At 45.9% G+C, this 10,327-nt stretch overlaps 1 protein-coding gene across 1 annotated transcript; it reads right to left on the minus strand.

The window, feature by feature from the left end:
• Positions 1 to 176: 176 nt before the first annotated feature.
• On the minus strand, positions 177 to 10,083 carry ptgis (prostaglandin I2 (prostacyclin) synthase). Its single transcript, XM_018760064.2, has 10 exons — positions 9,991 to 10,083; positions 8,176 to 8,299; positions 7,610 to 7,779; positions 7,057 to 7,203; positions 5,650 to 5,777; positions 4,783 to 4,964; positions 1,884 to 2,040; positions 1,425 to 1,606; positions 1,121 to 1,272; positions 177 to 504 (listed from the first exon to the last, which is right to left on the minus strand). Exons 1-10 carry the CDS (start codon positions 10,065 to 10,067, stop codon positions 354 to 356), a joined length of 1,470 nt encoding a protein of 489 aa, XP_018615580.2. The 5' UTR covers positions 10,068 to 10,083; the 3' UTR covers positions 177 to 353.
• Between the last annotated feature and the right edge of the window lie 244 nt (positions 10,084 to 10,327).

Genomic DNA, 10,327 nt, shown 5'->3' on the forward strand with positions numbered 1-10,327 from the left:
TACCATCTTGCACAAAACATATGAACTGCAGCAGCAAGAGAACCTTTAACAGTCAGTGTAAGATGACAAAAAAGAAAATGCAAGATTTCCGACAGTGAGGTGCTTTTACACGGAGTTTCACCGTTCCACCTGTGTCCTGTGACCAAGTACCTTTGTGCTAAGAGCAGAGTGATAAATTTTCTTACTGATGTCATGTTTAATTCAAATGATATTCAACAGCAGTTTAAATAATTTGGATATCTGGTAAATACAATCACAAAATATAAACAAAAATTAATGAAATAAAATAAATACCAGGACGACATACAAAGACAGTTTACAAGTCAGATAGGGAACATCTGAAATGTCAGCTCCTAAAGCAACGCTTTCCTTTTGTAACGTATATTCAGGTCTCCTTCAGGCTGTAGCATCCCAAAGCCACAGCGAATGGTGTTCGATGGCGGCATGCTGGAGTCCGGGTCACTCAGCTCCATGTCAAAGCAGGTCAACACCATAAACACAAACCTGTCCACCGTGGAGATAAAGAAAAAAAGAGTGAGATGAGTTGGCTGGTGCAAACTGACCCATCTGTTTCCTTGGAGCTCATTTGTGATGAAGAGCAGCCAGTGGTGTAGATGTGTGAAGAACTTGACTTAGAAACCTTTAGACTGCTTCTTCTAAATGCAAGGGCACTGCCATTATTGCAGAAGGGTGCTTAGCTATGACTGTTAAGAAAGTTTCACCTTAAGTTTACCTAAATAACCAGACAAGAAGTTCAAATTAAATGAATTGCGTTGTATATTACTGCTGTTTGACTCAATGACACTGGAGGGTAAAGAGGTAAATAGTAGTTGCAAGTAATTATGTAGGGATGACAGAACCAACAGCTGCAATGATGTGGGGGAAGGAGTCATGTGAAGGGCTTAAAATATCCGTGACTAGAACCTTGAATGGATGTCCACTGCATCATGGTTGAGCAAAGATCTGAGCTGCTTGTTTGGCCAATGACTTTGGAGTTACTTTGGCTCGGGGGCTAGCCCTTGGCCTGCCAGTTCATACGTGTGTCTTTCTTGCGCATGCACAAAGTTCACTTCGACAGGTAAAGAGTGGGGATGGGGGGGGTTCAAGAGAAACCACTCACTGTTTGATGGCACTGATGGCAAAATCTCGGCCAACGCAGATATTCGTCCCTGCCCCCCATGGCATAGTGTAATACTTCAGCCTGCTCTTGCCCTGGAAGAAGTCCGTCTTCTTGGTTCCATCCGCATTCAGGAACCGGTCAAACTTAAACACCTGTGGGTAGGAGGAAGACCGTTTCTGTAGGAAGTGTTTCTCACGCCCAGCTAAGACTCTTCTCGGTATGTCATGTCTACATGTGGGACCAGCCATAACTTGACCTACTCTGTAGTCAAGGCTGATCGCTAAGTGTAGGAGGAGGTGCTCACCTCCGGTTCGTCATGAATGGAAGGGTCCATCTGGGGGCTGAGGTAAGGGAAGAGGCACACCCGGTCTCCGCGCCGCAGGCGGTACTTCCGTCCATCCGCTAGCTCCAGCATCGTGTCCTGCTTCACCTCCCGGCTGATAAGAACAGCAGCGGTGAGTCGAAGGGTTTCGCTCAGGACACTGTCTGTGGGGGGTGGGGTGGGGGAACACACCTTCATGCTGTGGCTCTGAATTCTTTTCCAGTGTGCTTTCAACTCAAGTTCTCACTCTGGTGCAAGTCCTTTCCATGGCAATGGTACGGTGATAATGATAGAGAAGCTCAGACTCAAACCACTGCAGGACACAACCATGAACACTAACTGATCTGCTTGATACTGGCATGATTTTAACTGAGGAAACAAGAAATATTGTAATTATTATATATAAGAATGACAAGAAATATTACGTTGAAGAAGTCTTACCAAACACAGGTGTTTCTGCCTTCTTGTCCAGAGGGAGGCCCTGTGACGCACCGCCCTGCTGTAGGAGGTCATCGATCTCCCGCCGTACAGCTCGCATGGCCTCTGGGTGGGTCAGCAGGAACCCCAGGAGCCAGAAGGCAGCAGGACCAGCATTGCACTGGGAGCCAACACAGGAAGACAGAGTCAACAAGGAATTGTGAGAATGCTGTCCAGTGTAGATGATAGGTCCACCATTACATTTGTGCAGCTGTTAAGTGGACAGACTCCTTTGCATCATCATACATACTATAAATCGGTCATAACAAGAGACAGACAGCTGACTTTCTACACGCAGGTGTGTAAGGCCACAATCACACACCCAAAAAAGTAATTCTTGCACTACTTATATAAAGTGCACACCATTCGCTGACATGAGAGCAGAGCCTCCAAAATTATCAGTGACTCCACTCACCCTGCACATCACTTCTTCAAACTGCTCCCCTGTGCAAGGGGATACAGGACATTCCACTCAAACACCGCAAGAATGAAAAACAGCTTCTTCCCCAGAGCTGTGAAACAGCGGAACACTGCTTAATTTTTATTGTATTATATTGTACTGTATTATCCATTTATTTACTGTGTTATCAGTTTAAACTGTTTAATTTACATTTATTCATTTAGCAGGCGCTTTTGTCCAAAGCAACATACATCTCAGCAAAAGTACAATTTATGCATTAAATTATGAGAAAGAGACATAGCTGCAGACAAAGTCTCAAGTAAACCTAGTTCATTACCTACCACTTGCTGCACCAAGGTTCATCGTTCAAGTAGGTGCATAAAACACAGGACAGACAAATCCCGATACCCTCCCACCAATTTTTTTTTTTTAATATCCAAGTGTCCTGTTTTATATTGTTGTCTAAAGAACTCAGGTGTATTGCACAGTAGTACAATGACAATAAAGTCTTCAATTCAATTCAATCTCGGGGATTCACATCAGCTACACCATACAGCACTGCCCCCACGTGGTAGGAGGCAGTATTGCAGCGCTTTTCAAATTCAATTTCAGGATTTCAATTCTGTTCATAATCAAGATTATGAAGCTCTGGGCATAAACTGTTCAGCTATGCCCCCCCCTCCCCCTTCCACCACCACCACCCGTCATATTAGCTACATTCACCAATGAGAGAACCAGAACTGGAGGTCTTCAGTGGAAACTTGTTTTTAAACTTTATGCTTGTGTCATACACACTCTGGCACACAAAACAGGGCTTAATTTTGTCAATCAGCTGACCAGCTCCTTGTACATCATTCATGTTATGCAATGAAAATTGGCCTAAAGAAATTATTCACTAGAAAAAGGATCATGTCACAGTCATTTGTTATAAAAAAATAACTTCCTCTTCAGTTGAATCTGTGTGAAAACACCCGATGCTGTGAAACAGCACCAGTCTGACATCCGGCTCGCCGCGTTTGCCCAGCATCAATTTTAACTGCTTGGTACAACTTAAGTGTGAACATAGAAACTAATGAGATATTTTAAATAAGCTGTGGAGCAGAAATAAAGGATTTTGCTCTGCACAAATTTTAAGAGAAACCTAACCCTAAGTATCTTTGCGAAGTTCCTCACTGGAAATCATGACCTCACGGAATATGGTTTGTACGGGTTGGGCAATGCTCTCACCGCTGATCATCATCATGTGTGCTTGAGCAAGCAGTTATGGCTCAGAACACACTCCTTGGCTTCAGTTTTACAGCACGTCTACTCCTGAGGGACACATGCATCTCCTGCAGTGTTTTTCCTCCTGTGCGCCCCAGCAGACAGGATGAAGCAGGGAGGAGCAAGTAGAAGGCTGCCAGCTGGAAGCATATTATGTGTGTGTTTATACTATATATTAGTATGTATAGGTATACTATATATACTGTATATACTTATATTACTTAAACCTCCACTGCAGACGAAAGTGTGTGTGTATACACACACACACACACACACACACACACACACACACACACTTTCGTCTGCAGTGGAGGTTTAATTAATGAAACAGCAAATGTGTTCTTGACAAAACCTTGCAGGCAACGGTGCTGCTTAGTTGAAGAAACTGGGTTGTATGTTGCAGTTGTTAATTCAGTCAGGCCTCATTCTGAGTGTTAATATAGCTTATGGAAGCATGTTTTTTCTGCGTGTAAATATCTGCTTTCAGAAGTATAAACCATCTGACATCTCCCCATGGCTTATCATGAGAAGTTAATTATGGCACAAGTGCAGAGCTGCGTTGCGGAAGGTGTTCAAGCGCTGTCATCTGCATGATAACTAGGAAGTACCATATTAAAGTGCTGTAACGTGTCTCCAGGAACCAGCGTTTAGCAGCAGGTTCATGGCTGTGTGCTGCAGAAACTGAAGTTAAAGAGCACTGCAAGACACTACAACCAGAATGATCTCCTTTTGTGCAAATACCAGTAAATGCAACAGCCAGGTGGGGGCATATGTACTGAAAGGTACTTGATGGATCATGTGCTAGGCTGTTGGGATGTAGCATGAACTGTAGAGCCTCTCTAAGACACAATAATCAGCCTGGGTGATAGTGATGGTGCCTCACACCTCCTGAGCTGGGGGATTTGGATGTGGCCAAGAATGCAGCTCAGTCTGAAGTGTGTGTGTGTTCTTCCAGTGTTCATATGGCTTTCCTCACACAGGCAAAGTCACATGTTTGAGATAAACAGGTGCTGCCAAAATCCCCATCAAGCGAATGAGAGAGTATATAGTAACCCGGTGATGGACTGATACCCTTCCAGTTGTGTACCCTGCCTTAGTCCCTGCGACCCAGCGGTAGGTTGCTATTGATGACAGAATGACCAAGAGCTTGTGCTCTGGGCGAACCCTCTAGTAGCTCCTGCAAGGGCCGGAGCTTCTCACCTGTGTGACCCAGAGCTGCAGTAGCATGGCGCGTCGCTGTGCCTCCTTGTCCATGCCGTTCTCCTCCAAGAGCTGTCGGTAGTCCTGCTGCCAGGAATGGGAACTCCCACTGCCATTCTGCATGGTTTGAGAGAGCAGGTCCCACAGCCGCTTGCGCACAGAGAATGCCACCTGTTTCTCCCCTGTGAGCAAGACAGGAGACCGATTAGCCAGGTGTAGAGAGACACGGAGCAGCATGGAGCACGCTGCTCCACGTCAGCAGCAGCATGGGACACTGCAGGGCCACATTTTTGTGGTAACAGCAACGCCAGTTGTATCTACATGGAACAAAGACCTGAGGATCTACCACTGTTTGTTGCCACAAACCCTGAGAATAAAACTATTCACTATAGGTCTCTATCACTTGACATGGGCTTGATGGTACTTTCACACATAGTACACATTAATGAAACTGCAGGCGGATTCACATGACTCAGACCCATGTGAAAGCTGCCATCAGCTGTTCGTAACCAGAAGTTCTGTAGAGGCTGAATGACACTTGCATTCTTCCAGCAGGGAAGCTCCCCTGAAACTGTAAGCACCTCTAAAGATGTGTCTCCACGAGCGACGCAACAGGAAGTATGAGAGATGCGTCACTCATTCAGCTGTCAAGTTTTGATGCAACACAAGCGCCTCGAGCTTTTCCAACTGCTGCCAAGTCTTGGAGGTGCTACACGATGGAGGGGGACAATCAAGTGACAAGAACTTGTGTCTCTGCCTTTAATGATCACACCTATACACATGTGTTCTTGACACAGATGCTTTGGTCAATCTGAAAAGCTGCAGTTGCCCCCCACCCCACTTTCGAGCAATTTGTAGTGGTCCTACCAGACTTCAAGGATGAGCGTGCCATTTTTGCAAGGAGGCCATCAAAGGTGCGAAACTCCTTGTAAATTGCAGCCAGGTCAACGCTACTGCCGTTGTGCTCTTTGTCAAACAGTGTGAGATACCCAGCTCTGTGGAAAAAGGGAAGCAATGGCACTGAGAGCTGCAGCTGATCCAAAACAGCTTGTACCCTTACACCAATCACTGTTCAGTGGTCATCACAAGCCCTGGCATGCGCTCCGATTAAAGAGGACCATGAGGAAGAAAGGGTGCTGGCTGAAACATCACGCACACTACAGTGAATATACAGGTTATGGATTCAAGAAATATTGGGGGGGGGGGGGGATTTTCAAAAACTCAAGAACTTTTACTAAACAGGCTGATGTTTACTTTCTGAAAAGTCTGAAATCTGAGTGTCCACGTTTAAGGAGAAAGGACTTCGGACAAGGGCCAGGTTTACATGTAAACTTTTCAGTCTCCCGCACCCCACCCAAACACTGACTCATACTGAGTGAAATCATTTTCTAAATATGTCATTCAAATCCAGGGGATGCAACTTCCTGCAGACCACCAATAATGATCCCTTATACAGCACCAGTGAAGAGTCAAGCAGCACGTAGTGGTTACAGCTGTTGCCTTCGGACCCAAAGGTTGCAGGTTCAGTTCACACCTTCAACTTTAGTACCCGTAAGGTATTTACCCTAAAATATGCTCCGTTAAAAATTGTCCAGCTGTGGAAATGGGCAAATAATTGTCCGTTGCTTTGGGGAAAGCGTCAGATAAATAATGTAAGAGCCAGGAAGACGTTGACTTATACACCTTAAGTGCACTCACTTTCGACTGGTACTGTACAAGGATGGCTGAAGTTTCACCTGAGGAGGGTCTTTGACACGGCTGGACCTTCTTCGTGCAGTACTGGCAAAGTTAACCAGCTACCTAATTCCACGGTACTTTGTCATGCATCTCTTTTTTGGGTTATTAGATTTATATGCAAAGTTCCTTTGTGAACGTTTCACAACTGGAGTACTCGACAGTTCCAGCCAGCGCGAAATATCGTATACGCATGGTGACGTGCTCAGTGCCCAGCAGAAGAACAGGTTTCGGGTGCTGCTTTGGGAGTGTTTGCGGTCGCTGAGGAATTCCAGACCCCTGTTAGATTCTGTGCTCAGCCCCACCCAATTTTATGACTCCCAGAATCCATGCGAACAGCACACTGTGTGCATTAACTCGAACTGTGATGAAAGATGGCAGTAAGCCTTGCATTCTTAGGCTGTTTATCAGTGGGCTGGAGGCTTGGCTGGTATCAGCACCAAGATACAGAACTAGCGACTCTGCATTATTCTGAGAAGTCATTTAAGGCCTCCTCTGTACGAAGCTAACAGACAACATAATGAACAAAAGATGACATACTTGAAGAGTAGGCTGTAGCAGAAGTTGAAGAGCTGATCCTGCTTCCACTCAGTCATTTTCTGGACGATCTCAGCTGATCGCAACAGGACCTGGAGGTTCTTGTACATTGACCTGCTCAAATCATCCAGGTTCTCCCCGTGGAAACGTCTGGGAGCACAGCCCACAGAGACACCTTTCAGCAAACTTGTCACCTTTTCAAAGTTTTCTGCATTTCCACAACGAAGAAAAGACATGCTTGAACTGGAAATCCACTTTTAAGATGGCAAGTGTGAACGGGGATTGTGGGGGGGGACGCTGGTTAGTGCACAGTTCCAAGAAGTGCTCCATTCGAAGGCAAAGTAAACCCTTGTCTGTCAAGCAGGTTTTACTTTTTTTTCCCCCCCAATGTTTATGTATGTGTGCCCTAGATAAGTCTGCGGTTTTTTGTTAATAACAGCACTCCTTTGAACTTGTAGTAGTGATTTTGAACCTGCCCAAATGTGTATTTGAGCCACACCAGTGGTTGTTAGACATGTTGAAACAGACAGGCTTTACCGTGTTGTGGGATACTTACTGCTGCATCCAACGCTTCTCCTCAGCCCTGTTGTGACTGGTGAGATCTAGGCTGAAGACCTTCTCTGTAACCTTCTGGCCACTGTACACCAGTGAGTCTGAATTGTTGAGGATCTCATCATATGAGTTGGGGTCCAACAGCACGGTTATGTAGTGCCCAGCAGCTCGAACCTGGAAACAGTTATTACATCTTTGTGTAGTCGTTGCAGGTACAATGAACGGCATTTTTGATGTTTGCAAAGGCACTAAAACCAGTGGCAGTTTCCACAACACTAACATCTGCTACCTGAAAACATTACGTTTCACTAATCTGGAGATATACAATGAATAAATACATGCAAGCATTTACATCACAACTCCCAATGCAATCAGTCCGTACATATAGAGAATAAATAAAACACTGAATGCAGAATGTACCATGGTGTCAGAAGAGTGCTGACCATTTTTTCAGTTCCAGTCATTATATGTTCAGTGAGTGTATTATGGTTAATAATTAGACACAGATTAGTTAGCTTTACTACAGCAGCCCTTCAACACACGGATGGAAACATAACGAGGAGTCCTCACCGTGAAAATGTCACCGTGCTTCTTCTTCATTTCTGACAGAAACTTTGCAGCATCCTTCCGAAACTCGAGGGCATAACCGAGCCATGGAATCAATCCTTTGTCTAAGGGTGGCTCATCATTAGATCTGCATCCAAAGACAGATGAGAGACATTTAAACGATGACATTAACACTGTCACTCATTAGGTCGGTGTCAGGGTGTCACACAGAGTGGCCGGAGACAGGTGGTGAGTATGGACCCAGCTGCGGGTTGGTTTTATTTCTTTCCTCAGGTCCAAAGGGCTGGGCACGATCAGGGTTAGGGACAGGCAAAGGTCGTGCAAGGCTCAAACATCAATTCACAGGCAAGGCTATACTCGGTGGTCGTAGAACACAAGTGAGGGTCGACAACCAGGAATACTAGGCAAAGAACAAGAACGCTGATACTGCAAGACCTCGAAGGTGATTGCAAGAATCCGCATCGTTATTCAGACACGGAGCTCCTTTTATCTTGGGTCTTCATTGATTGGTTGCAGGTGTTGGCGATCCGCTTGTTCCCGGGGGCATGACACAGGGGTCCGTTTTTTTTAGTTGGCATTCAATTCAATCTGGTCAGTGTCAAAGAAGCATGCCTAGGTTTTTGTCCTTTCACGGGCCAGTAGGTGACATAGCGGTTAGAGCTGCCGTATTTTAACCTGAAGGTAAGATTTGTTCAAATCCCTCCCTTCATATTGTACTCCTGAATTCATACAGGGAAAAAACACGCAGCTGTATAAATGGGCAAATACTGTAACTGTAAATATAATTTCGCTTTTTAAGTTACTGCAGACAAAGGCTAGACAAGGACATAATTTAAGGCAGTCATCCACAGAGCCTGTACGAAGCACCGTGGAAATGAACAAGTTAGAGTGAGGAAAAAGAACCAGGTGAGATGTTGTCACGGACACGTGGGAAACCGCAGGTAAATTCCCTTCTCACTCACTGAGCTCCTGGGCGACGTGACAGATATGCGGATATTTATAGTATATTTATCTCACGGGAGCGCAGAACACGCGCGCGCGCGCGCGCACGCACGCACACACACACACACACACACACACACAGAGTTGGGATGTCTAGTGCACATGCAACTTTTGCCAATAATCAGCCATCATACGACGCGGTCTGGAGCTACGTTATGTTGCGCTGCTTTCAGATATAATATTATATTATAAGTTGCTGTAAGAAATTCACGCGGAGTTTTCCGAACGGACACGAATCGAATGCAGAACACGACTGATTGCTGTTATTAACCTGTGTTTACCTGTTTCAGACATAAATAACTAGGGGGAGAAATAGCGTTCCTTGGACCACCCACAGGACAACATGAACATGTATTTTACTACGGTAGCCAACGATCTACCAAACTAAACAAGTATATCGATTCAGGGCAAGTACCTGATGAGGATCCCGCACTACAGCGGGGATTCGAACCAGAGACGTGCGGGCTGGGACAGCGAGGGACACCGAACCTCTCGTGGATTTGACACAGTCACAGTGAGTGGCGCGTAACGCGCGGGTCGTTTTCAAGCCGATCGGTTGACGCACGCGGCAGAGCTGCACGAGCGCGTTTTCACTGCTCGAGTCCAAAAGAACAAAGAGCGGGGCGCGCTGCTCCCGCCTGGCCACCGTAAGGTTTCGGGTTCGAAACCCACTCCTTCTGACGTACACTTGATCAGGTACTTGTATGGTACAGTGGTAATACCCCGCTGTGAACACGTGTAAGGCACGATGATGGGGTTCACAGTTAAGACAAGTCGCAACTGGAAAGAAGCAGGTATTCAAATAAGGAGACTCACCTTGTTCGAGATGCGAAGATGAGCAGAAACCGGATCAGAAGTAGCACCGAGGCGAGTGCGAGCAGTAGCGTCCACATGGCGACCGAGAGTCTGCTGCGCGCTCCCGTGTTCAGTACGGGTGCCTCCCACACCAACCTTTTATACCTGACAGCGGTGGGTGTGTACTCTCGGTGTGTGTGTGTGTGTGTGTGTGTGTGTGTGTGTGTGTACGCGCGCGACAGAGTCAGAGAAAGACAGAGAAGGAACGACACATCGAAATGAACAATTAGCCCAAGCAAGAAGAAGGTCCGAAAAGCGCCCGTCTCATGACTTCTCCAAAAAATCACTTTTATCTGAT

Source organism: Scleropages formosus, chromosome 2 (genome assembly GCF_900964775.1).
Source record: "Scleropages formosus chromosome 2, fSclFor1.1, whole genome shotgun sequence".
NCBI classification, from domain to species: Eukaryota; Metazoa; Chordata; class Actinopteri; order Osteoglossiformes; family Osteoglossidae; genus Scleropages; species Scleropages formosus.